General features: G+C 46.9%; 1 protein-coding gene across 5 annotated transcripts in view; it reads left to right on the top strand.

Annotated features, from left to right (window-relative positions):
- The window catches only part of MYO1B (myosin IB), a 178,784-nt gene that overhangs the window by 98,718 nt on the left and 53,248 nt on the right, over window positions 1-26,818 (top strand). For all 5 annotated transcript variants that reach the window (XM_060177568.1, XM_060177566.1, XM_060177567.1 and 2 more), the window contains exons 7-13: window positions 2,837-2,900; window positions 8,874-8,972; window positions 10,077-10,180; window positions 14,517-14,664; window positions 14,895-15,013; window positions 21,862-21,948; window positions 22,908-22,973. In XM_060177568.1, the coding sequence (XP_060033551.1) occupies window positions 2,837-2,900; window positions 8,874-8,972; window positions 10,077-10,180; window positions 14,517-14,664; window positions 14,895-15,013; window positions 21,862-21,948; window positions 22,908-22,973 (687 nt within the window). The remainder of the gene's footprint in view (window positions 1-2,836; window positions 2,901-8,873; window positions 8,973-10,076; window positions 10,181-14,516; window positions 14,665-14,894; window positions 15,014-21,861; window positions 21,949-22,907; window positions 22,974-26,818) is intronic.

The following is a 26,818-nucleotide window of genomic DNA, read 5'->3' as shown; positions in this document are numbered from 1 at the left end:
AGCCCCACGGCCCACCCACTGTCCGATGTAACCCTGCAGGCAGATGACCGTGTCCTATTTATCCATCTTACTCCCTGCACCCACCTCCTTCACCTCCGAATTCCTAAGTTTCTTGATGACCAGAATTCTGCCTTGTTATCATTTGTGCTTTTTTTTTTACTTGAGCATTTAGGAAATAGTTGATATACTTTTACTTATATACCTTTACTTGGAATAAATGAAGGTTTAAAAGGACAGACTACACTAGGAAAAAAAAAAAGAAAAAAGAGGAGCTTGCATAGCTAATAAAATGCTACAGATTGTTGTGAGTGCCATGTAATAATGTTTCTTTGCCCACACCACTGTCTTAAACTGCGAATGAGCTACAGTAATTCTGTAGAATTATTTACACACCATCTCTCTGACTGAAAGAAAGAAAAGCCCAAGGCTGCTTTTTAGATCAGCACACCCCTTTCCAAACAAAAAGGAGCTGTCGGGATTTTTCTGTTATACTTGTTACTGTTTAACTCGCCAATTACAGACCGATTCCTCTAAAGCCACAGCATGGAACTCTGTTATTTCTGTGTGTTTAAGATAGCATCTGTCAGGGCTGTGTGAACCTGCACTGTATATCACTGTATTACCTAGAGAGAGCAAAAGGCCAAGCGAGATGATCAGGCTCTGGTTCTGAGCTGTTCACACACCACACACAGTCCTGCATTTGGCCTGAGTCAGTATAAACACAGAGCTTTTGTTCATTTCATCCACTGTGTGTTTGGATTTGAATTACAGTTTGAAAAATAGTTTTCCTATAAAAAATGAAGTTATGTATCTTCACAAGTCAGTGCGTTTACAAAGCATAGATACTTTCCCTGGTTTTTATTCTTTTTTTGAAAGTTTCTTTTTAAATGATTAATAATGATTAACAAGATTGTAAGATAACAGGGGTACAATCCCTCACACTTCCCACCAGGTTTTATTCTGGAATTGAATATACATCCTTCTGAGGTTCAAACACATGTCTGAAATGGAAAAGTCACAATTAATGTGAGTTTTCAGTCATTAGCTGATTAATATATCTGCTATATTGGTGGAAGTATGGATCGAACTGTCAATGCCTGTGTTCAGTTTGGAAGCAGTTACAGAAGCCAGACCTTCCACCTTCTGCTCCCCACAGTCACCCTGGGTCCATACTCCCAGAGGGATAAAGAATAGGAAAGCTGTCAGGGGAGGGGATGGGCTACGGAGTTCTGGTGTTGGGAACTGTGTGGAGTTGTACCCCTCTTTTTTTTTTTTATTTAAATTTTTTTATTTAAGAAAGGATTAGTGAACAAAAGCATAAGGTAGGAGGGGTACAACTCCACACAATTCCCACCACCCAATCTCCATAACCCACTCCCTCCCATGGTAGCTTTCCCATTCTCTATCCCTCTGGGAGCATGGACCCAGGGTCGTTGAGGGTTGCAGAAGGTAGAAGGTCTGGCTTCTGTAGTTGCTTCCCCGCTGAACATGGGCGTTGACTGGTCGGTCCATACTCCCAGTCTGCCTCTCTCTCTCCCTAGTAGGATGGGTCTCTGGGGAAGCTGAGCTCCAGGACACATTGGTGGTGTCTTTAATCCAGGGAAGCCTAGCCAGCATCCTGGTGGCATCTGGAACCTGGTGATTGAAAAGAGAGTTAACATATGAAGCCAAACAATTTGTTGAGCAATCATGGATCCCAAGCTTGGAATAGTGGAGAGGAAGTGTTAGGAAGGTACTCACTGCAAACTCTAGTGTAATCCTGCTTTCAGGTATATATTTTGCAGTAGTTTATGGATACGTGTGCACATAAGCTCTCTCTCACAGAAACTGGTGTATATCTAGGTTATGGGACTTTGTTAGAAAGTGAACTACCTGAGATGAAATTAGAGTGTACTATAAAAGGAAAGGTCTCACCCGAGTAATGAAGCTGAAGGGTTGTCATTCCACACGTGAAGTCTCTGGACACAGTCTGAAGTGAAGCATGTTGAGGTGGCAATCGTTGCTTTGGTTAGGTTGTGATCGGCGGATGCAATATTATTTGGTTTGGATTGGGAGATGTATACGGGAAAGTGGGCCCTATCCAAGGGTTCCAGGACTGGGGGAAGTAGGGGCTCTATAGTGGAGATGTGAGGTTCCTGCTGTCTTAGGGTTCAAAAAGACAATCAATAGTTAATATTATCATCACATTATTTGTTAATTGGGTTAACTTTGAAAAGTCCCTTTGTTATGGTTTGCTGTACAGTACCCAGTATCTTGTATATAGCTGTGCTATTGGAAGCTTCTAATTTACTTGGTCTAGGCTTTTGAGAGAGTCCGCATATCAAATACATAGCCTATATATTAAAAAGATTCAGTTTGTGTTTTGAGAAACTTTGAGACATACAATTGATTTCCCCCTCTCATATTAATTAACTACTGATTTATATGTCTACATTTTGCTAGGAGTGTACATAAACACCATTCCCACCACCAAAGGACTGTGACCCATCCCTCGCACCCACTCCCACCCCCCACTGGCCCAGGAAGCTACATGTCTACCCCTCACCACAGGGTTTTTACTTTGGTGCCCTACTTAGTTGTACCCCTCTTATCCTATGGTTTTCTCAATGCTTCCTTTTTAAAAATAAAAAAAATGTATATCTACTATATAATTTTTTGCTTTTGTGCTAACATGGATGGAGTATTCAGTATGAATTATTTATGGAAGAATATATTTATGCATCATGATTACATAAATTGTAGTTTAATTACATAAGCAAATATGGAGAAATAAGGGTTTCATATACTGACAATTTTGAGATGAACTTCATAACTCACCAAAATCTTTCTTTGACAGGGCAAATACATGGATATTGAATTTGATTTTAAAGGTGATCCCCTGGGAGGAGTGATAAGTAACTGTGAGTATTTTATTTTTGAACCTTCTTTAAAAAGTTCAGAATAGAAAGCACTTAAAATGGGGTATTTTAGATAGTTTGATTTTCAGGTAGTTGTAAGAATATTGGTTTCTTTTTGTTGGACTTTTTACTTATGGATTTCAGACTGTGTTGAAATGTAATTTAATTTCTAAGTCTTTAAAAAAAATATATTACTTGAAACCTTTACACTTGTCAAACTTCATAGAAGTCTACTAAAGAAATCATCTGAGGGGCTGGGAAATTAAGCTCACCCAGTAGAGGGTGTGCCTAGCCAAGTTCTAGGCTCTGGCTTCAAATTTGGCCTAGGCCTTGGCTTCTAGTTCCCCCTATGGAAGAGCCAAGCATTAGGGGAACGCTATAAAGAGGTGGTGGAGTGGTGTTGAATAGGACTTGGTCTGCTGAAGAGAAAATGGACGGGGAGAACTTCTGGACCTCTGAGTGTTCCCTGAGGCTCTCCGGGTGGATTCTAGAACCACTGAGCTGAGGCTAATGTTTTATGTGATTTCGACACACCATGCAACTGTTTTATTTTGGTTTTTTACCCTTATTTGTACATTTTCTTAAGACTAAAGTTTCTTCCTCTGAAAAACAGGGGTTTAATTAGATGAACTCTGCCATTTTTTTCCTTTTCTATCATTTCTTAGTTTCAGTTTTTAAAGTGTGACTATTACCTTTGAAGAGAGACCAAAGCACCCTCTGCTACATATGATGTGAATTTTATTTTTGTCTTTCTTGTCTTAATGCAGTACGAGGGGTTGAGCTCAGGGCCTTGAGCAAGTGTGAAAGCATACGCTCTTTTTTTTTTTTTTTTTATTTATAAAAAGGAAACATTGACTAAACCATAGGATAAGAGGGGTACAACTCCACACAATTCCCACCACCAGAACTCCGTATCCCATCCCCTACCCTGACAGCTTTCCTATTCTCTATCCCTCTGGGAGCATGGACCCAGGGTCACTGTGGGATGCAGAAGGTGGAAGGTCTGGCTTCTGTCATTGCTTCCCCGCTGAACATGGGCGTTGACAGGTGGATCCATACTCCCAGTCTGCCTCTCTCTTTCCCTAGTGGGGCAGGGCTCTGGGGAAGCAGGGCTCCAGGACACATTGGTGGGGTCGTCTGTCCAGGGAAGTCTGGTCGGCATCATGGTAGCATCTGGAACCCTGGTGGTTGACAAGAGAGTTAACATACAAAGCCAAACAAATTGTTGACCAGTCATAGACCTGAGGGCTGGAATTGTGCAGATGAAGAGTGGGGGGGGGGGCTGGTACACCATTTTGTAGATAGCTAGTCGGCCTATTTTAGTTATATTGCAAAGGGCCTGTGGCTACACTAATTTTTTTGTTTGTTTTTTGTTTTTTCCTTTTTGCTCCTGAGCCTGAAATCTGATATGTGGGTGGATCCAAGTTATTGTCTGGGGAGATGATGTCATGGCTGGAAAAAGGACCAGAAAGCTGGATCAGGGAAGAGAGTAGCTCCCTAATATGGGAAAGGGGTATAAATATTGTTGACTGTAAACCCCATCGATTTGATGTGATCTGGGGCCCATATTCAGCTTAGGAGCCTGTGTGACCTCTGCATCCCTGTAGATCTGAGCTCACATTCTGTGGTCATGAGTAGGAACATTCCAAGCTGCCCCAATATCAGGACCCATTTTCCTCAGGTGGAAGATAGAGTTTGTTGTCCATCCTCCCTTCGGAGGATGGAACATTCTCTACCATTGTTGATCCAAGTTGAGGGCAAGGTCCTATGGAGGCCCACAGAGGGGTCTATTGTGTTGTTCCTGATAGAGATGACCAGTCACAATGGATTTTTCAAGGTCTAGGCCCATCATTTCTGTTGGAGAATCTGAGGACTCCCCGATTAGGGCCCCAGCTGATGGGGTGGCCTGATAGTGACTAAAGAGTCATCGTTAAAGTAGAAAGCATATGCTCCTTAGTCCCACTGCCGAGTTATCCCCCTGGCTGGCTGCAGTTTTTAAGTAGCTTACGTTTTTCCCTTTTGGTTTTCTGATTAAATATTTAGTTTCTAGGCAGCAGGAATATCCATTTTTTTCCCACTTGCTCTCTCTTTCAAATCATTTTATTGGCAGATTAATGTTCTACAGTAAACTTACTGACTCATGGGGACACTTTCCATGTTGGTTGATGTGTAATGTGTATACTTGTGAGAGAAATGTCTTAAGGTTTGTAGTAAGAAATGAAAGTGGGCCTGGTAATGTGCCTTAGGTTAATGGTCATAAACACCAAATGCGGAAGCAAAAGTACTCACGCAAATTCGCAAATTCCCGGTGAGGTCAAGCACATGACTGTAGCCCTGGCTTCCCTCTGGGGCACCTCCTTCAGCTGATTTGTAGAAGAAAGGTATCTTTCCTAAGACCACCATTTTAAGGCTATTTTTTATTCAGAAAATATCCAGAAGGGGCCAGGTGGTGGCGCAACTGGTTGAGTGCACATGTCACAGTGAGCAAGGACCCAGGTTTGAGCCCTCGGTCCCCACCTGCAGAGGGAAAGCTTCCCGAGTGGTGAAGCAGGGTTGCGTGTGTCTCTCTGTCTCTCTCCCTCTCTATCTTCCCCTTCTCTCTCAACTTCTGGCTGTCTCTATCCAATCAATAAAGATAATTAAAAAGACTTTATTTTAAGTTACAGAAAGTATCCGGAAGCCTCTAGCACTATTGATAAGCCAAATCTATTCTAGTTTTGATCTAATAATAAACTATTTTTTGAATGAAGTCCAGTTTTCTTTTTTTTTTTAATATTTATTTATTTCCTTTTGTTGCCCTTGTTTTATTGTTGTAGTTACTCTTGTTGTCGTTGTTGGATAGGACAGAGAGAACTAGAGAGAGGAGGGGAAGACAGAGAGGGGGAGAGAAAGACAGACACCTGCAGACCTGCTTCACCGCCTGTGAAGCGACTCCCCTGCAGGTGGGGAGCCGGGGGCTCGAACCGGGATCCTTATGCCGGTCCTTGTGCTTTGCGCCACCTGCGCTTAACCCGCTGCGCTACCGCCCGACTGACTCCCTGAAGTCCAGTTTTCTCTGTTTCTAAACAGTCAAGAGCGCACAGACTTTACTCATGAAGATGCTTAGGCAAGGAAACTTCACTCTGGACGCCAGAAAATAAGATATATTTTGAGGTTTTAAACAGAAATACCTCCCTGCCACCTATGTCTTGAAGTATCCATGGAGAAAAGAAATAGAGAACACAGAGTTCTTTTCCAGTTAAGATTAATATCTCATCGTAAATGAATCCCGTAGGGTTTTGTTCCCGCTTGTTGCCACAGTAAAATCATACTGAAATTTGTGGTCTGGAAACACCCTGGTATTTAAATGTATCCTTTGCTCTGGAGAGGAAATGGATCTCTGTGGTGGCAGCAGGAAGAGTCTTGCCCTTGGTGGAGGCCTGACGCAAAGGTGGTCACTGGCATTGATGCTGTTGGTGGGGGTGGGCTGGGGAGGGTTGTAAAGCAGTGGTTAAGTCACTCTCGTTCTTGCCCATGCGCTAAACACTGGTTTTGTAGAGTTTAGAAAGGAAGGTAAGATTTGCTTCTCCATAAGTGTATTTTTTCCTTCTTTTCCCAGCAGTCGTTTAGTGAAAATATAGATTGTCTTAGGCTGCAATGACAACCTTGAGAAACCTCGAGGCCACCTAGCCAGTATATACCATGAGGCACACCCAGCATAACAAGGAAGTCCGCTAGCTTTTCTGTTTCTCAGAGCTGTGTTACAGAACTTCAATCTTGAACTCACCGGAACACTCCAGATCCTTGAGGTTTCGACCAATGAAAAGACCTGTTACAAAAATAGGAAATGACAAGTCAGAAAGATATGTTAACACATCCAGATGTTTGACTTGACGCGGGAGATCATATTTCTCTTGCTTTCTTACTGCCTACTAAGAATAATGTCCATTTACTTGAGGATTTTAGATTCAGTATTAGGAGCAAGAGACGTCTGAAAGCTTTTTTTTTTTTTTCTTTCTTTTTTAAAATAGCAGTCATAATCTCTTATAGTTGAGGCACTAAGTGACACTTCTGATTGGAGAAAAATGCTCATGCCTCAAGGGGTCCCATTTTGGAAAAAGAAAAACAACATAGATGTATTCTTGTTCTATTAAAAAAAGTACCTTCCGATCTGAAATGTGCATATACCTGTGCAAACAGTAACGGTGACGCAGAGAAGCAGAGAAGGCAGTGTTACGCTGGGCGTGCCTCATGGTAGGTGCTCGTGGAGAACGAGAAATGAAGCTCAGATCGCTCTACACCCGGCTAGGTCTGCCTTCTCCTGCTTCGTGACGTGGGACACACTAGTGAGCTCATGAGGGAGGGAGAGAGGAGCTCTTGCTGGCTTGCCATGTGGCTTTCACTGGGAGCAAAGTGACTCCACGTGCCTTGCTTTCCTGTGCCTTCAGCTCTCCGACTTTGAGGCGGGGGTGAATGTCTGATCTTACCGCACCGTGGTGAGGTGTGGGTTGTTAATACCTCGCACACTTAGCACAGTGCGTGGCACACGGGAGCATTCGGCAACTGGATGCCTTCCCCAGTCTCCACTTCTGTATGTCTAACCCCTCTCCGTCTCTGTGCACCATGAGAACAGACTTTGGCTCGTGGCTGGATGACAGCCATAAAGTAATCCCTGACATCCACTATAGATTTGTTCATTGATTAACTAATAATCACACGTCGACAAGGCGTTCCAACTACAGTTTGGTGCAGAGAGCTTATTTAGAAATATTTTCTGCTTTCCTGGGTAGCCTTACCTAAATATTCTTGGCTAATCATTCGAAAGGATTTTCCTAAATCCAATCAAGGCACACAAAGTTACTGGGAGGTGCAGTCTCATCTGTTACTGTCTGCTCTGTTTAGTTTGGGGGGAAAAAGGAATATGATCCTTTGCATTCTGAAAGAAAAGCAAGTGTTGAAATTGGTGTGTGGTCCAGTTTCCATGAGCGTCTCCCCTCCCCTCCCCTCTCTTCTGCCCTCTCTTCTCCTTTCCCCTCCCCTCCCTTCCTTTCCTCTCCTTTCCCCTCCCCTCCCTTTCCTCTCCTCCCTCCTCCCCTCCCCTCCCCTCCCCTTTTCTTTTTATCTCCTCTTTCCCCTCCTCTCCTCTCCTCTCCTCTCCTCTCCTCTCCTCTCCTCTCCTCTCCTCTCCTCTCCTCTCCTCTCCTCGTCTCTCTCCTTTTTTCTCTCTCCTCTCCCCACTCTCTTCTTTCTCCTCTCTTCTCCCCCCTTCCTTCCCTTTCCCTCTCCTCCCCTCTCTTCTTTTTTGGATATAAGTTTGCGAGCATCAATATACCTGTCTTGGAGTGTGAGAACATATTTGGACTCAGTGAAGATGTACTGTCAAGCTACACAATTTTCTATTAAATGAGAGATGCGGTTTTCTTCTCAGCTGTAAGGTATAAAGGGAATTTGCTTTACTTAGCCCAGGTAACAGGATGTGTGGATATGGAATGTGGTCTACGCTTGGGTCAGATACACTGGCTGCAAATTCTACTGAATTCTCATGCTATTGATTTCTCCTGTCTGTACAGTAATACCACATAAAATCTTAATAAAATCATTAGCAAGAGACAGTGAGGCACTGCCTAGAATACACTTGTCCACCTGATAGAGTCTCGAGCGCGTGGCCTTGTTCCCTAGTTATGACTGCTGCGTAAGCCAGTAACTGAGTGACTGTGTGTTCTGTTACTTCACTTTCCAGTGTTGTTTTGGAGATTGTACTGTGCAGTCAGGTGACACGGCAACATTAGTGTAAGAACTGCTGTCTTTTATGCGCTTGTTGGCTGTGACCAGTTTTGCGTGTCACTGCCGTGTAGAAGGGCTCCCGTGTGTTAGTTAGAGCCGTGCTTCCTCCTGCAAGGGAGATGAGTTTGAACAACGACAGTGAGGGGATGAAAGAAGCATGATGGACTGAAAAGTCAAACCCACGCATTACTGGGATTTGTGTCGTCTTTCCAGATCTTCTAGAGAAATCTCGGGTCGTGAAGCAGCCAAGAGGCGAAAGGAACTTCCATGTCTTCTATCAGCTGCTCTCTGGCGCCTCTGAAGAGCTTCTCAGTAAGCCTCCATCGCTATGCTATGTTTGGGGGTGTTTTTGTTTGTTTGTTTGTTTGTGTTTTAGAAAGAAAGAGAGAGCCAGAACATCACTCTGGCATATGTGGAGCTGGAGATTGAACTAAGTGCCCCTACCCCCTGTCCCGCTTGCAGAATCTATGTGTTTTATTGGTTCCTCTCACACCACAGCATTGATTAGCTTCCTGGACATAACTTCACTACACCAGAGAACACACCGCACTTCTCCGCCGGTTTTCCGCTCATGGCTTTACTGATTGGGGGAGGCCCCGGCCATAACTTTGTGGAAAAATAGAATTGTCGCACTTGGGAAGAGACCATTAGCAGCACTCAGTCACTGAGTGCAACTGTCTGGAAACAGGCTACTCAGTGGAGACTCTTAAAACGCTGGGAAGACAGTTAGTTGCAACAGATAAAAGACATAAAAGAACATCGCACTTCTGGATGTATTAGAAAACTGTATGAACACAGTATCCCCATAGCTAGTAGCTTATGGAGATAAAGTGGTGAGCCAGTGGCTCCTACTAGACGAGCTTTGGAAAGGTAACAACGTTTGGGGGAGAGACCGTGCTTAGTAATCACTGACCAGTGGGAATCCAAGTCAATGCTGAGACGTTCAGTGCGCATACAGAAGTCGGCAGGCGGTCTGAAACTGGCCACATTTCCAGGCGCCCATCTTCTTAGAATTTGTGGATCACTGCAGAGTGAGTTCTTCTTGGGGGGGAATCCAAAATATATCAGAATTTGATGGGGGCCTGTCACTGGGCACACCCTGTATGGGGAATGTATTCCAGTGAAGGAATTTAAAAGAGTCTACTAAAAGTTGGTGGCGATGGTTGTCAAACTGGAGAGCAGAGGCAGGCATCCTTTTTTGCGCTGTCATCTGTTGAATATTTTAAGGTTCCGAGAGAGGCATGAATGTAGAACATCAGAATTTGAGACACGTGTCACGGTGATGAGAGTGCTTTTCACAAAAGGCTCTGTTAATTGGGAATATCACTTTGGAAGTCCTGTCATCTAAATGAGTGAGAAATGAAAGCTGAATACGTTTCTTGAAATGATTTTCATCTTGTGTGTGTGGTTTAACAGGCAAGCTTAAACTTGAGCGGGATTTCAGCAAATACAACTACCTAAGTCTGGATTCTGCTAGAGTCAATGGAGTGGACGATGCAGCCAACTTCAGAACTGTGCGGGTAAGGTGTGATCTTTTATTCGTCTTTAAGTTGGGGAAGCTTCTATTGCTCAATGGATAGCGATTCTGAGTGTCTGGTTTATTATTTTTTTTAAACATCTTTATCAGTGATCTAATCATGGCTTACAAAATAATATTTCAAGGATATAGTTTCATGTCACACCCACCACCAAAGTTCTAATAAAATTTACTCTGAAGCTTGGATAGAAAACAGTTCTCACAAATTATGAAATACAGTTTGGTTACTTTTTTGTGTGTGTAAATTCATGTTTCAATTACCTGTATTTTGCATATGAGCAAAGCCCTGCAAAAGTAATCGTAAAATCATCTGAAGTAGACACCCGTCAGAAGAGATCTGTGTCTATCTGTGTTCATAGCAGCACAGTTTGCAATTGCTAGAACCTGGAAGCAACCCAGATGTCCGACAACAGATGAGTGGCTAAAAATGTTGTGGTAGATATACATGATGGAATACTACTCAACTGTTAAAAATAATGAGGTTGTCTTCTCTGCATCCTTTTGGATGAAACCGGAGGACATCATGTGGAGTGAGATCAGCCAAAAAGAAAAGGAAGAATACCAGATGACTTCACTTACTAGTGGGACTGAATAAATTAGAGACAGGGAGCAGAGCACAGAGTGAAGCATGGACTGGACATGGGGCACTGCACCACAGCAAAGGACTCTGGGAGGGAGGGAGAGCACAGGGTGAGACATGGATGGACATGGGGTACTGCACCACAGCAAAGGACTCTGGGAGGGAGGAGAGCACAGGGTGAGACATGGATGGACATGGGGTACTGCACCACAGCAAAGGACTCTGGGAGGGAGGAGAGCACAGGGTGAGACATGGATGGACATGGGGCACTGCACCACAGCAAAGGACTCTGGGAGGGAGGAGAGCACAGAGTGAGACATGGATGGACATGGGGCACTGCACCACAGCAAAGGACTCTGGGAGGGAGGAGAGCACAGGGTGAGACATGGATGGACATGGGGCACTGCACCACAGCAAAGGACTCTGGGAGGGAGGGAGAGCACAGGGTGAGACATGGATGGACATGGGGCACTGCACCACAGCAAAGGACTCTGGGAGGGAGGAGAGCACAGAGTGAGACATGGATGGACATGGGGCACTGCACCACAGCAAAGGACTCTGGGAGGGAGGAGAGCACAGGGTGAGACATGGATGGACATGGGGCACTGCACCACAGCAAAGGACTCTGGGAGGGAGGGAGAGCACAGGGTGAGACATGGATGGACATGGGGCACTGCACCACAGCAAAGGACTCTGGGAGGGAGGAGAGCACAGGGTGAGACATGGATGGACATGGGGCACTGCACCACAGCAAAGGACTCTGGGAGGGAGGGAGAGCACAGAGTGAGACATGGATGGACATGGGGCACTGCACCACAGCAAAGGACTCTGGGAGGGAGGGAGAACACAGAGTGAGACATGGATGGACATGGGACACTGCACCACAGCAAAGGACTCTGGGAGGGAGGAGAGCACAGAGTGAGACATGGATGGACATGGGGCACTGCACCACAGCAAAGGACTCTGGGAGGGAGGAGAGCACAGAGTGAGACATGGATGGACATGGGGCACTGCACCACAGCAAAGGACTCTGGGAGGGAGGAGAGCACAGAGTGACACATGGATGGACATGGGGCACTGCACCACAGCAAAGGACTCTGGGAGGGAGGAGAGCACAGGGTGAGACATGGATGGACATGGGGCACTGCACCACAGCAAAGGACTCTGGGAGGGAGTAGAGCACAGAGTGAGACATGGATGGACATGGGGCACTGCACCACAGCAAAGGACTCTGGGAGGGAGGAGAGCACAGGGTGAGACATGGATGGACATGGGGCACTGCACCACAGCAAAGGACTCTGGGAGGGAGGAGAGCACAGGGTGAGACATGGATGGACATGGGGCACTGCACCACAGCAAAGGACTCTGGGAGAGAGGGAGAGCACAGGGTGACACATGGATGGACATGGGGCACTGCACCACAGCAAAGGACTCTGGGAGGGAGGAGAGCACAGAGTGAGACATGGATGGACATGGGGCACTGCACCACAGCAAAGGACTCTGGGAGGGAGGAGAGCACAGAGTGAGACATGGATGGACATGGGGCACTGCACCACAGCAAAGGACTCTGGGAGGGAGGAGAGTACAGGGTGAGACATGGATGGACATGGGGCACTGCACCACAGCAAAGGACTCTGGGAGGGAGGGAGAGCACAGGGTGAGACATGGATGGACATGGGGCACTGCACCACAGCAAAGGACTCTGGGAGGGAGGGAGAGCACAGGGTGAGACATGGATGGACATGGGGCACTGCACCACAGCAAAGGACTCTGGGAGGGAGGGAGAGCACAGGGTGAGACATGGATGGACATGGGGCACTGCACCACAGCAAAGGACTCTGGGAGTGAGGAGAGCACAGAGTGAGACATGGATGGACATGGGGCCCTGCACCACAGCAAAGGACTCTGGGAGGGAGGAGAGCACAGAGTGAGACATGGATGGACATGGGGCACTGCACCACAGCAAAGGACTCTGGGAGGGAGGAGAGCACAGGGTGAGACATGGATGGACATGGGGCACTGCACCACAGCAAAGGACTCTGGGAGGGAGGAGAGCACAGGGTGAGACATGGATGGACATGGGGCACTGCACCACAGCAAAGGACTCTGGGAGGGAGGAGAGCACAGAGTGAGACATGGATGGACATGGGGCACTGCACCACAGCAAAGGACTCTGGGAGGGAGTAGAGCACAGAGTGAGACATGGATGGACATGGGGCACTGCACCACAGCAAAGGATGAAGAGGAGGGAGGAGAGGAAGAACACTTTTTTGGGGGGCCGGTGCCCAATGAAATTGTCTGCATAGGTCAATGACTGCACTTAAAGCATTAACACCCCCCCCCATATAAAAAAAATAAAAAGTAAAAGCCATCTACAGTAAAGAAGTCATCTTTCACCTCTTCGAGTGACTGGGCACAGCCCCCTCCAGTGCCATCTGCTTTGTGCTGAAGAACATAGCGTCATGTTTATGACGTCAGAGTTGTGTTCTATGCCACATACACCCCACACCTTTATCTGATCACCTGCCGTGGGCCTCTTTGCTGCTTCCACTCCTTGGCTCGTGGGAAGAATGCCGCCGTGGGCCTAGGCGTGCGTGTGTTCCTTGCCCTTTGGATCCGTGCCCAAGAATGACTGCTGGGTCACAAGGCGACTCCAGTTTTGGTCTGCCCCACACCTCTCCATTCTGTTTTGCACAGGGGCAGTGCCCCAGCTCCTCCCCGCCACGCCAGCGGTCACACTCACTGCCTGTTTGCTGCCCCGGCCCTGAGTGTCTTTGGTCGCTGCGTTTTCTAGTTGTCAGAGGGACCGAGTTTTGTGGTTGCTGCTGCACCGTGGGGAAGCTCCGGTTTGCCTGGTTCCCTGGATGTGTGGCTCTTTCTTAGCTCTTGGGTTTCACCAGCTCAGCAGGCACACAGCATTGCGGAGGCCATGACTTACTGGAGGCCATTCGTTGTTTTACTGTTGATCAGAAATAGCTTTACCTCGTGATTATTTTGAATGCCACCGATGATTTCTAAGTGTTTTTATAGCCATAGTGCCGCAATTATTTTTAAACCATGAACACAGTCCTCTGATCTTGGTAAATAAAGGTATTTTTGACGTACACAGCCTTGTTTTATTGTGGGTTCCAATAAATATATACCAGAATGATGAGCATTTCATGCTCATTAGAAAAAGAATTAAAATAATGCTTTTATATTTATTGTACTAATTATCACCCTTCCCTCCTTTCCCCTTCCATTCCCTCTATTGAGTTTTTATTTTTTTATTATCTTTATTTATTTGTTGGATAGAGACAGCCAGAAATAGAGAGGGAAGGGGTGATAGAGAGGAAGAGAGACAGAGAGACACCTGCAGCCCTGCTTCACCACTCTCAAAGCTTTCCCCCTGCAGGTGGGGACCGGGGGCTCGAACCTGGGACTTTGTGCACTGCCATATGTGCGCTCATCCAGGTGTGCCACCACCCAGCCCCCTGGTTTTGTTTCTAGAAGCAAAACCTTTGTATAAAACAGATCCAGATGGACTAAACTGCTGTGGTTGAAGTGAACTGGGTGGGAACCCAAGACAGCCTGCAGCTTTCTCCTTCCATCCTCCCTTAGAAAACCTCCCTTTCCCACAGCACACGAGGAGGCTTTGCTTAATGCTTTGACTTTTCTAAAACGCATCTGCTCTGTGATTCACTTGGAAACATAATGAGAGGCCTACAGACGGAAACAGCTGTCCCTCCCCCCCCCCCAGAATGCCATGCAGATCGTGGGTTTCCTGGACCACGAGGCCGAGTCTGTCCTGGAGGTGGTGGCGGCGGTGTTGAAACTCGGGAACATCGAGTTCAAGCCTGAATCCCGAGTCAATGGTCTAGACGAAAGCAAAGTCAAAGACAAAAATGGTAAGCCGGTGGGAACCGCTGAATCGCAAGCGTGAGTCCTGGCGTTTCCCTGGCTTGAGAAAGACATCAGGTGAGCCGGAGCGGGACCGTGACCGCGACTGAGGCTGCAGCCTTCAAACGCATTTCCTCCTGCTCCACGCCGCTGTGTGGACGCTTCAGAGGGGACACGGGCACGGCGGTCCTGAGTGGCCGTGTGTCCGCTCATCTTCGTGTCTCTCCTTTCCCACCAGAGTTGAAAGAGATCTGCGAGTTGACTGGGATCGATCAGTCGGTTCTGGAACGTGCATTCAGTTTCCGCACAGTTGAAGCCAAACAAGAGAAAGTTTCCACGACGCTCAACGTAGCTCAGGTGGGTCAAGTGTGACGCCCGGATGGGAACCTTTATCATCTGTTCTGTTTGTAGCAGTGGAAAGGTATTTTCTTTTTAATTTTGTGGGAGGTACTTTGAACTCTTATTGAATTCCAGACCTTATTCTAGGATAGGGTCATAGCCCTCAATGAGTTGAATGTTTTTGGGAGGAGGGTTTGGGCCATCAACCAGTAAATGCATGTATCTATCTACTAGACGAATTGCTAGTAAATGCAACAGACAGACAGAAAGAGTCCGGTGCAAAGTACAGAGAAGCGTGGAGGCGAGTAGCATGCAGGCCTTGGTGCTGGGGGAGGAAGGAGGGTTGGAGTGTGGTGGGAAGCGACTGGCAGATTTGGAGCAAGAGCACGTGACCCGCTTGTGTCTCCGAGGCCTGTTCTGGCAGAGTAGTTGGGGAGTGAGGGCTGAAAGCAAATATTCTCAGTCAGCGTACACTGCTGTCTAGTAGAATACCAGTCACTTCCGTGCCAACAAACAAATAAATGGGCATTTGCCTTACAGGCTTAGAGTCAGAACCAAGGCTGTCAGCCTGACTGGGGTCTTGGTGAGAGATGTTTGTCATAGTCTGCAGACCAGACACCTTCTTACTGTATCCGACATCTCTCTCTCTCTCTCTCTCTCTCTCTCTCTCTCTCTCTCCTCCCTCCCCCTCCCCTTCCCCTCCCTCTCTCCCTCCCCCTCCCTCTTCCTCTCCCCCTCTCTCCTCCCTCTCCCTCTCCTCCTTCCCCCTCTCCCTCTCCCCCTCACCCCTCTCCCTCCCCCTCTCCCTCTCCCCCCCACCCCTCTCCCTCTCCCTCTCGCCCCTCTCCCTCTCCCTCTCCATCCCAAAGACCACATTTAAAGCTTCTGACGGGCTGTGTGCTCATGTCCTGAATTTGAGTTCTGGAACCAGTAGGAGCACTGTGGTAGCAGGGGAAGTTTCAGTGCTATTGGTGTCTCTCGTCTTTCTCTCTCGGAAGTAAAAAGAGTGAGAAAGTTGAGCCAGGAGCAGTGAAATGGTGCATAGTGGCCTGATGCCATCAAAATGAAGAAAAAAAAAGTCTGATTATACCCTAAAGGTTTATTTCCAAAAAGGAAAAACAGTGGATGTCCATGCTTGAGTGTTAGCCCAGAGGTGATGGCGTGTAGAGCCCTCTGGGGGCAGCGGACTGAGAAGTAGTCACGTCTGGTTGTATTTTGAAGGCAGAGGCAGTAGAATCTGGTGATATTTTCATATGTTGTGTGAAAGCACAAATGGCCAACACTTTTGGCCCACGCATCTGGAAAAATGGAGTCGCATGGACTAGTTTGCAAAGGACAGTGGGGAAGCCAATTTGTGGTCAAATGACTAAGTTGGTTTCCTTGCCCGTCTTGCTGTTTCGCTCCGCCGTGCATACTGAGGCCAGGCAGACCTTTGTAATACACTCATCCGAGTTACTTCTTTCTTTCCTTTGGTTCCTTTTAAATAACATGGATAAACATCTCTAACAGCTAACTAACTTCAAGAGCCTTTTTTAAATGTAAACCCTATGTCTTATGACTTAACATTTTTCCTACCATTCAATCCTGAGCTGGGTAAGAATTAGATTACTAATTTAGGGCTTCCCCGCTCTGATCTGCTTTGTCCAGATATCTTTACAGACCTAAAGCATCTGCAAAATGGTAGGTTTACTCTTTACTCTGCTGCTCTGAACTATTAAACACACACACACACACACACACACACACACACTGACACACCTTTATTTTCTTTCAGTGTTGAGCTCATTTTAAGTGAGTTATTTTTGGCCATGGGAAATATGTAACTTGATGTACCTACAGATCTGGGCTTGTGACAGTTTTTTTCCTTGTTATAGCTGTTGTGAGTCTTCTTAAATGACTAATTCTGCTGTGGCTGTCACATGCACATATGGGAGATGCACACAGGAATACAGTGTGCTTGGCCTGGTCTTATCGTGTGTTTGAATGTAGCAGCTTCATCCTTTGTTGAACCAGACCCACGTGGTTTTATGTCATAAACTGGAGTCATCAGGGGCTGGGTGGTGGCACACCTGGTTGAGCACACATCTTACGGTGTGCAAGGACCTGGGTTGGAGCTCCCGGTCCCCACCTGTGGGGGGAAGCTTTACAAATGGTGAAGCAGGGCTGCAGGTGTCTCTCTGTCTGTCTCCCTCTCTATCACCCCATTCTTCCCAATTACCGGCTGTCTCTATCCAGTAAATAAAGGTGATTTTTAAAAAAGGATAACAAAGTAAATAAGCTTGAGTCACCATGCATCACTGGTTAAAAGGTTTTATTGATTTATTTATTTAATCTTAGCACGAGAGTATCTGACATGAAATACACACTCACTTACCAGCTTCTTTTTCTAAATATTTTTCTTTATTTTATTTTTGAGAGAAATGCAGAGAGAGAGAAAGAGACAGAGAGAGAGAGAGAGAGAAACAGGGAGAGAGACAAACACCAGAGCACTGCTCAGCTCTGGCTTATGGTGGTGCAGGAGATTGAACCTGGGATTCCGGAGCCTCAGGCATGAGAGTCTGTTTGTATAACCATTATGCTGTCTCCCCTGCCCACCAGCTTCTTATACAGGTTTTTTTTACCCCCCAAAAATAGAGTTCAGGGTTCAGAGTATTTATTCTACCTACTTACGTTTCAGGAGGTTTTTGAGCCAGGTAAGAGGTGAGTCATCTTAACGTTTCCTCATAGCTGCAATTCCTGGGCTCTGTTAGCATCTTTATTGCTGTATGCCTCATTTTCCTCAGGGCATGCTAGATCTTCCTCTAGATACGACTGGGAGTTAGTCATGGAAGCTGAGGCAGAGTTACCCTTCAGTCCCTGCTGCCCACTGCCCCGTCGGCCTCCACCCCTTTTGTCATCTAGCCCTGCACACTCTCCCTGCTAGTATATATTAGCTGACACACTTACTTTTACCTGGGGGCTTTGCTCTTGTTTGCCTCTGTATGGTGACTCATTCCTCTGCTGCCTTTTCCTTTTTTAAAAAATCTATTTATTTATTATTGAAGAAAGACAGAGAAATTGAGAGGGAAGAGGGAGATAGACAGGGAAAGAAACAGACACACGCCCGCAGCCCTGCTCCACCACTCGTGAAGCTTCCCCCCTGCAGGTGGGGACCAGGGGCTAGAACCTGGGTCCTTGTGCACCGTAATAGGTCTTTTTTTTTTTTTTTTTACTTTTTTATTATGTTTTTTTAATTATTGGGTGGAGACGGTCAGAAATCAAGAGGGAAAGGGGCGATAGAGAGCAAGAGAGACAGAGACGCCTGCAGCCCTGCTCCACCACTCGCAAAGCTTTCCCCCTGCAGGTGGGGACGGGGGCTTGAACCCAGGTCCTTATGCACTGTAACAAGTGTGCTCAACCAGGTGTGCCACCACCCGGCCCCCCTTCTGCTTCTTCAGACAGCCCTCCTAATCAATCACCTCTCTCTTATGGAGCTTCCTTGATCATACGGACCCTGATTCTCCCATGTCGGAGTGAAGGCTTCCCTTGTAGTGCAGTACTGCCCGGTGGTCAGCTCCCCTGTGTGGGTTTGATACGACTCTCACACAGACTCCTGATGGAGCAGAGAGGTCCTGAGTTCTACCTTTCTACCTCTGTCTTGCCTGGCATGTGCTGGACATCTGTGAGGTGGCTGCAGCCTGGAGCTTCCTCAGAAACTTCCTGCAGCTGCCTCTCCACCGTGCAGCAGCAGAGAGGGGGGTCAGCACACATGCTGTCTGCCCTTAACCCTCACATTTAAGGGGGGATAAGAGCTCTCTGGAGGATGGGATTGTGGAGATCTGCAGCCCCAAGTCAGACTCAGAAGATCAGAGACGGTGGCCCCTGGTCCCCACCTGCAGGAAGAAAGCCTCACAGGTGGTGAAGCAAGGCTGCAGGTCTCTCTGTCTCTCTCCCTATCTTTCTATCTTTCTCTCTCTCCCCCTCTCAGTTTCTCCCTGTCTCTACCCAATAATAAGTAAAAAGTAAATAAAGAACAAAAACAAAGTCTCGTCTTCGTTTACTTTTATTTATGTCTTTATGTAGTGCTGGGGGATACACTCCAGGCTTCATAGACAGGTGACACTCCTGAGAAGCCTCCCCAGCTAAAGTTTCCATGATTATTATTAGAGAGGCGAGGGAAAGACAGACAGACAGAGGAGCACCACTCTGGCATCCATGGAGACCCCCACCCCTTTGAAATCCCATAAGGAGCTGGACTTGAGGCCTCGTGCTCAGCAAGGTATGCCCTCTGTAGGGTGAGCTAACTCCCTGCCAGAACTGGCTGCTTGATTCGTCTGTCCTTTCAGTTTTGAACCTGAGTGTCTATAACCTGCAGCACTGTCTGCAGCCTCTGTCACCACTGTTGCCCATTCATTTCTACCAGGAGGTCACAAGAAGCATTGGAGCTAGAATCCCTGGGCATAAAGATGTTTTTTGTTTGTTTATTTGTCTTTTGCCTACAGGTGAGGGCTCAGTACCAATACTGCAAATCCACCACGTCTGTTGCCCACCCCCCACATTTTTGTTTTTTCTCTTTTCATTGGCTAGGACAGAGGGAAATTGAGAGAAGTGAGGGTGATGGAGAGGAAGAGAGACAGAAGACACCTGCAGACCTGCTTCACCACTCATGAAGCATCCCCACTGCAGGTGGGGAGCAGGGGCTCGAACCCAGGTTCTGCAGAGTACTGTGTGCACTTGCCTGGGTGTGCCACTACCCAGCCCCTGGGAACCCATATGTTTAAAGGAAGCAAGGAATACCATTTCTTACTAGCCGTGAACTAAAGAACTAAGAATCTAAAACAGTTTCCCAGATTAAGTCGACACCGTCAGCTTCAGCGCACGTTGGCGTGGTGGCTTGGTGGGCCAGAGAGCGTCCCAGACAGTGGCTGACAGCACAGTGACAAGGGGCTTATTTACAAGTATGTGGCATTTGGAGGTTATGCTGTTTTGAGGTAATGCTAATGTACCCAAAAGGGGGAGGAGGGCTGAGGATTATATGTTCATGAGGTGTCAGAGCAGAGAAAGAGGGAGAAATCACAGCAAATTGAAGATTTATTATGGGCCAGACACTGAAACCACCCATCTTGAGGAGATAAAAAAAGAGCAAAGCCTGTTAATAGGAGAGAGGGTCTGCATCTGCCTAACCCTCCTCCTCTGTCTGCACAGCTGACTTGCAGTTTCTGCTTTGCAGTCATTACCTCCCCCCTTGCAAGTTTTCAGCCTGGAATCGCACAGTAGGACTATTTTCTGCCAGCCTGGAATCGCACAGTAGGACTTTATTTTCTGCCAGCCTGGAATCGCACAGTAGGACTTTATTTTCTGCCAGCTTCTTGGCTGATGCTGTAGCCCTGATTGAAGCAGCTGCACGGACTTCGGCCGCTAGGTCCAGAGGTAGCACACAGGTGTCACGGGAAGGAGAAAAGGGCCCTTTGCACTGCCGTAGGTCTCAGGGATATGAATGTGTTGCTAAAATAGTCACGTTCCGTTCAAGAAGGAATAGGTGAAAGTATAATAAATTGCGTTCTTTATGGGAATACAATGGCAGTGGTTCATTTCAACAGCAACGCTGAAATGTTCCATCTAGCAAATTAGAGGCCTACGGCCGGTGTTGGGAAAAGCAGCAAGGCCTCCGGTTTTCCTGCAGAGGGCTGCTGATACCCTAGCTCCAGGCTTCTCAGAAGCGCTGCAGTTACAGGGTTCATTAGGACTTGGCTGCTGGACAGCCCCATCATCTAACTGTATACGTTCTGTTATCGAAACCCATTTTTTTCCAGCTTTTGGGTCTGAAGTCAAGCTCATAGAGAGATTCTGTAACGTTTGCTTCATCATCTTCACTTCCTCCTCCTCCTGCTCCTTCTTTTAATTTATATTTTACTTATTTATTTTGGATAGGGACAGAGAGAAATTGAGAGGGAAGGGGAAGGGAGAGAGGGAGAGAGACAGAGAGACACCTGCAGCCCTGCTTCACCACTTGTGAAACTTCCTCCCTGCAGGTGGGGTGTGGGGGCTTGAACCTGGTCGTCACACACTGTGGTATGTGCACTCTGCCAGGTGTGTCACTGCCCAGCCCCCCGCCTGTGCTTTATAAAGTAGCTCTGAGAAACTTCCCAATAAAAAAAGCTAAGCAAGTACAAATTTCATTTTATTATGTGACCTATTGTCTCCCAATGCATACCTACAGTGTTCATTGTTGAAGATTTGAAAAAATTCTCAAAAGTGAGGGTAGATAGCATAATAGTTATACAAAGAGACTCTCATACCTACGGCTCCAAAGTCCCAGGTTCAATCCCCAGCACCACCATAAGCCAAAACTGAGCAGTGCTCTGGTTAAAAAAAAAAAAAATCTCAAAAGCTTGAGGGAAATTATGTCAATGTATTTCTTGTGTGTAAGAATTCAACAAATAGTTGCTTTTCCTTATTTTTAAAGAACATAGTAGAATTGTTTTTCCATCATGTTACCTAATTTTTTATTGCAAGATTTAGAATTAGTTTCTTGGAGCACAAAAAAACAAAAGTATAATTCCATACAGAGAACTGCCTAACTGTGAAGCTGGGCTACAGAAGTCTCTCTGTATCTCTCCTTATCACCCCTCTTGATTTCTCTCTGTGTCTATCCAAAAAATAAGGATTTAAAAAAAAAAATATATATATATATATATATATATATATAAAGAATTGCCTAATTCTCTTATCAGCTTGATTATTCGTTTAGATGATAAAAATCAGCTCAGAAAAGAAAAGGGAAGTGTAAGCGCTTTCAATACGTCTTTACACCTTCACTCCGTTGTGGATATCGAGTACTGTCAGAGTCGTGGTTGCTGAGTGTCTCTGGTCTTCATTTTCTACAGGCTTATTATGCTCGTGACGCCCTGGCCAAAAACTTGTACAGCAGGCTGTTTTCATGGCTGGTGAACCGGATCAATGAGAGCATCAAGGTACCGATGTCCATGGACAGCTAGACCAGCCGCGACTGAGCGGTGCTCAGTGTTCTTCATTGGCCTACACAACCACCTCATTCTCTAACCAGCCAGTGACGTCTGTTTCTAAAGACTGGGCCTTCCATTTAGTCTTCTTTCATAAGATAGAGGTTTTTTTTTTTGTAATCTTGGTTGTGTCAAGTGTAGAGCTATTCTGAAAACCATCATCCCCAGAGCCTGGTTGTGGTTGACTTCCTAACTAGTTGTACACACTTGTCTGTACAGATCACCAGACTTCTCTAGCTGCTGACAGCCGCTCGCTCCAGTAACATGAGGGCCTAAGACTGCGTGGTTGTGAAAGGCTCTTGTAAGATGTAACGGTCTGGGGTCGGGCAATAGCGTAGCGGGTTAAGCGCATGTGGCGCAAAGCGCAAGGACCGGCGTAAGGATCCCGGTTCGAGCCCCCGGCTCCCCACCTGCAGGGGAGTCGCTTCACAGGCGGTGAAGCAGGTCTGCAGGTGTCTGTCTTTCTCTCCCCCTCTCTGTCTTCCCCTCCTCTCTCCATTTCTCTCGGTCCTATCCGACAACGAACAGCGTCAACAATGGCAATAATAATAACCACAACGAGGCTACAACAACAAGGGCAACAAAAGGGGGAAAAATGGCCTCCAGGAGCGGTGGATTCATGGTGCAGGCACCCAGCCCAGCAATAGCCCTGGAGGGAAAAAAAGATGTTACGGTCATTTTAAATCACTAAACACCTCATGTACCTTCTTCACATACCGCCTGTCATCAAAGTCTCTGCAAGGTTCCAAACCAGTACTCCGCCTCACACATTTTACAAACCCAGAGGGTAGCCGATCCCCTTACTTACAAACTCGATCCGCTGGTCATACATGTCTGTGCTCCTTAGTGTGGTTCTTAGTGTGAGATTTCAAGCCAGAATTAACACATCGATTTGACATTTTTTTTTGAAGGCACAAACAAAAGTGAGGAAGAAGGTCATGGGTGTCTTGGACATTTATGGCTTTGAAATTTTCGAGGTAAGATTTTTTCTCTTCTCTTTTTTTTTGCATTATCGTTATTAATGTGGGAATTCTGTGGATGGGATTTTATGTGAGTGATTATTTAAAAGGATGTGATTTTTTTTTTTTTACATTTCTTTATTGGGGAATTAATGTTTTCCATTCGACAGTAAATACAATAGTTTGTACATGCATAACACTTCTCAGTTTTCCACATAACAATACAACCCCCACTAGGTCCTCAGTCATCCTAAAAGGATGTGATTTCACATATTCATGTCACAGTGGCACACATGTAGTGACGTGTGTGTCTGGTGTACGTGTGGGTGCGTGTGCAGCTCTGAGGGGCCAGGAGACAGCATTTGAGGACTGAGCTTCTCCTAGCAGTCCCCACATTTGAGATTGCGGTTTTACGGTTCTGACCATGACAGGACCAGCAGGGTACAGCAGCAGCTGTGACCACTCGCTCACTCGAAGATGGTCTGCAAAGTAAGGCAGGTTGGCACCTTGATAAAATCAAGAGAGGGAGAGGGAGAGGGAGAGGGAGAGGGAGAGGGTGAGGGTGAGGGAGAGGGGAGAGGGTGAGGGTGAGGGTGAGGGTGAGGGTGAGGGTGAGGGTGAGGGAGAGGGAGAGGGAGAGGGAGAGGGTGAGGGAGAGGGAGAGGGAGAGGGAGAGGGAGAGGGAGAGGGTGAGGGTGAGGGTGAGGGAGAGGGAGAGGGTGAGGGAGAGGGAGAGGGAGAGGGAGAGGGAGAGGGTGAGGGTGAGGGAGAGGGAGAGCCTCTGGTCCTGCATTAGCTGGTCACTGTTTCTGCCAGACTGGGAGACATAGGGTCAGGGCGACACTATTTGTGGGGTCTGGCATGGTAGTTAGGAGTGCTACTGCAAATAAGTTCTGTTTAAGTTTATAATGGCTTTTAAAACATATCACATTTACTTACTTATTATTGGATAAAGACAGAGAGATTGAGAGGGGAGGGGAGAGGGAGATGGAGATGGAGAGAGACACCTGTAGCCCTGCTTCACCACTCCTGAAGATCCCCCCCTGCAGGTGGGAACCAGGGGCTCCAACCCGGGTCCTTGCGCACTGTAATGTGTGCACTCAACTAGCTGCACCCACTGCCTGGCCCCACTGCTTCTTTTCAAGAGAGACTCCATGCTTGCAGCCAGGACTCACAAGCACGAGGCGTCAGGTCTCGTCTGTAGCACTGCATCTCCCAGAGCTGTGCTCAGTGCCCCCCCCCTCACTCTTTCATAAATAAATAAATATTTTATGGGAGTCGGGCGGTGGCGCAGCGGGTTAAGCGCAGGTGGCACAAAGCGCAAGGACCGGCATAAGGATCCAGTTCGGGCCCCCGGCTCCCCACCTGCAGGGGAGTCGCTTTACAGGCGGTGAAGCAGGTCTGCAGGTGTCTGTCTTTCTCTGCCCCTAGACTCTGTCTTCCCCTCCTCTCTCCATTTCTCTCTGTCCTATCTAACAATAACAACATCAATAACAATAATAACTACAACAACAACGAAAGACAAGGGACAACAAAAGAGAAAATAAATAAATGAAATATTAATAAATAAATAAATAAAATAAGTATTTTATTTATTTATTTTTGCCTCCAGGGTTATTGCCGGGGCTTGGTGCCTGCACCATGAATCCACTGCTCCTGGAGGCCATTCCCCCCCCCTTCTGTTGCCCTTATTTTTTATTGTTATTATTGTTGTTGTTGTTGGACAGGACAGAGAGAAATGGAGAGAGGAGGGGAAGACAGAGAGGGGGAGAGAAAGACAGACACCTGCAGACCTGCTCTCACCGCCCGTGAAGCGACTCCCCTGCAGGTGGGGAGCCGGGGGCTCCAACCAGGATCCTTACGCCGGTCCCTGTGCTTTGCGCCACCTGCACTTAACCCGCTGCGCTGCCACCCAACTCCCAATAAATAAATATTTTAAGAGAGACTCTGCTCATTAATAATTAAATATTTAAACATTCTATACTAATCTTAGAATTCCCTCTTTTTCCCCCTTGCCTGACATTGACTTTTAGATGCTTCTTAAAGGACCTTTCACTAAAAACGTCTTATAGGAATGCTATTTCCATTTGGTTCAAAAAAAAAATAATGAATGTGTCAGGATTCCCCTTTATTAATTTTCTCCTACAAATAAATTCCTTTCAGTAACCTGCTGTTGCCTAGAATAACCACCCCGGAGAATTTACAACGGTCTGAATTATTAGCTTTTTAAAATCACAGGGGGAAAGGGAAATCAGATCATTCTTTACACTTTAAACTAGACCTTTTTACCAAATGTCTTTTACTTATTCATTTTGTAATTGTCTTCTCCTTGCTTGCTTTTTCCTCTTTGCCTCCGGTTGCTGGGGTTCTGTGTCTGCACTACAAATCCACTGCTCCTGGTGGCCATTTTTCCGTTTTTCCTTTTCCCACTACATTTTTATTGGCTAGGACAGAGAGAAATGGAGAAGGAACGGGGAGACAGAGAGGGGAGAGAAGGATAGACACCTGCAGACCTGCTTCACCACAGGTTGGGAGCTGGGGCTTGAACCCAGGTCCTAGCGTGGTTTCTTGCACTTAGTATGCGCTTACCCAGTGCGCCACCACCCGCCCCCCCTACCTTTTCATGTTCCATATTTTGTAAAATTAGTGGCCAGTAATTGCTGAGGGCTGACTGTACCCCATGTGTGTTGCAGATACTGCTCGCTGAACCTGCACAAGAGCTCTTGACATAGCTGCTCTGATAATTCCTGTCTTACAGACAAGGAAGCGAGACTCTAGGTCAGGTCACTGCCCCAAGGTCACAGGGACCACTCAGTGGCAGGGCTCAGGTCCTCAGTCCTAGACTTCCGACCAGGCAATCAAAGGTCTCCTGTGGGTTTTACTGGGCTCAGCCACGGCACCTGAGCGTGCTGAGTGTCTCGTGTCCCCTGCTCGGTGCCGGTACCATGACGCCTGTCCTGGGCGGGTGTTTGGAGCCTGGCCGCAGCACCTGTGTACTAGTGGCAGGCTGTGGGACTTGAACCCGCAGCTGGCTGCTGCCTCCAGCTGCCTCAAGAACACCGCCTCCTCCTTGTGGCTCCCCTAGCAGACTCCGTAAAGGGAAGAGTCCAGTCTCGGTAAAAAGAGGAAAGACTGCAGCCTGTGAGTTGGGAGCTTGAACGCTCTCACTAATCATGGTGCCAAGGTTAGTCTCTCTCTGTCAAGACCTCAGCTTGCTGTCACCAAGGAGCCAGTAGGCCAGACTCATTCTTGGCAGCCGGCAGGTGACAGGGTCCTGACTGGCATGTGGATGATCGTGATTTAGATGATTTTGTGGAAAGCGCAAATGCAGAGATCTCGTCAGCGAGCTAGGAGAAATGGATCCAGTCCATGATCCCAAAATAAAGCACGTGTATCGAGAGATTCTTCCCCTTCGGAGTGAGGAATAGGAGAGGTCTGCCACAATACCTGAGCTTCCTCTAGTGCAGAAGCATCTCTCGTGGGGTGCTGGGACTGGAATCCAGGCCACACGCGTGGTGAAGCGTAGACCGTACCTGACGAACTATGTCTCTGGCTCTCAAACAGATTTCTTGTTTAAATTTACCGGAAAAAAAGATTCATGGATTCTGTAGCCAGTGAGAAAGATGCCTAATTTCTTATAACAATACATGGGAATTTTCTTTACTAGAATGATACCTGTTGCATCATTTAAGAACTGGGGCAGTTTTTAAGCTCTTATTTTTTAAAATGATCTTTTACTAGTGATGTAATAATGATGAAGATTGTAAGGTAACAGGGGTACAGTTCCCCGACCACCAGAGCTCTGTGTCCCCTCCCCTCCATTGGAAGCTTCCCTGTTCTTTATCCCTCTGGGAGCAGGGACC

Source organism: Erinaceus europaeus, chromosome 18, assembly GCF_950295315.1.
Source record: "Erinaceus europaeus chromosome 18, mEriEur2.1, whole genome shotgun sequence".
Lineage (NCBI taxonomy): Eukaryota > Metazoa > Chordata > Mammalia > Eulipotyphla > Erinaceidae > Erinaceus > Erinaceus europaeus.
The sequence above is the reverse complement of the archived record's forward strand: the minus strand, read 5'-3'. Positions and strand labels throughout refer to the sequence as shown.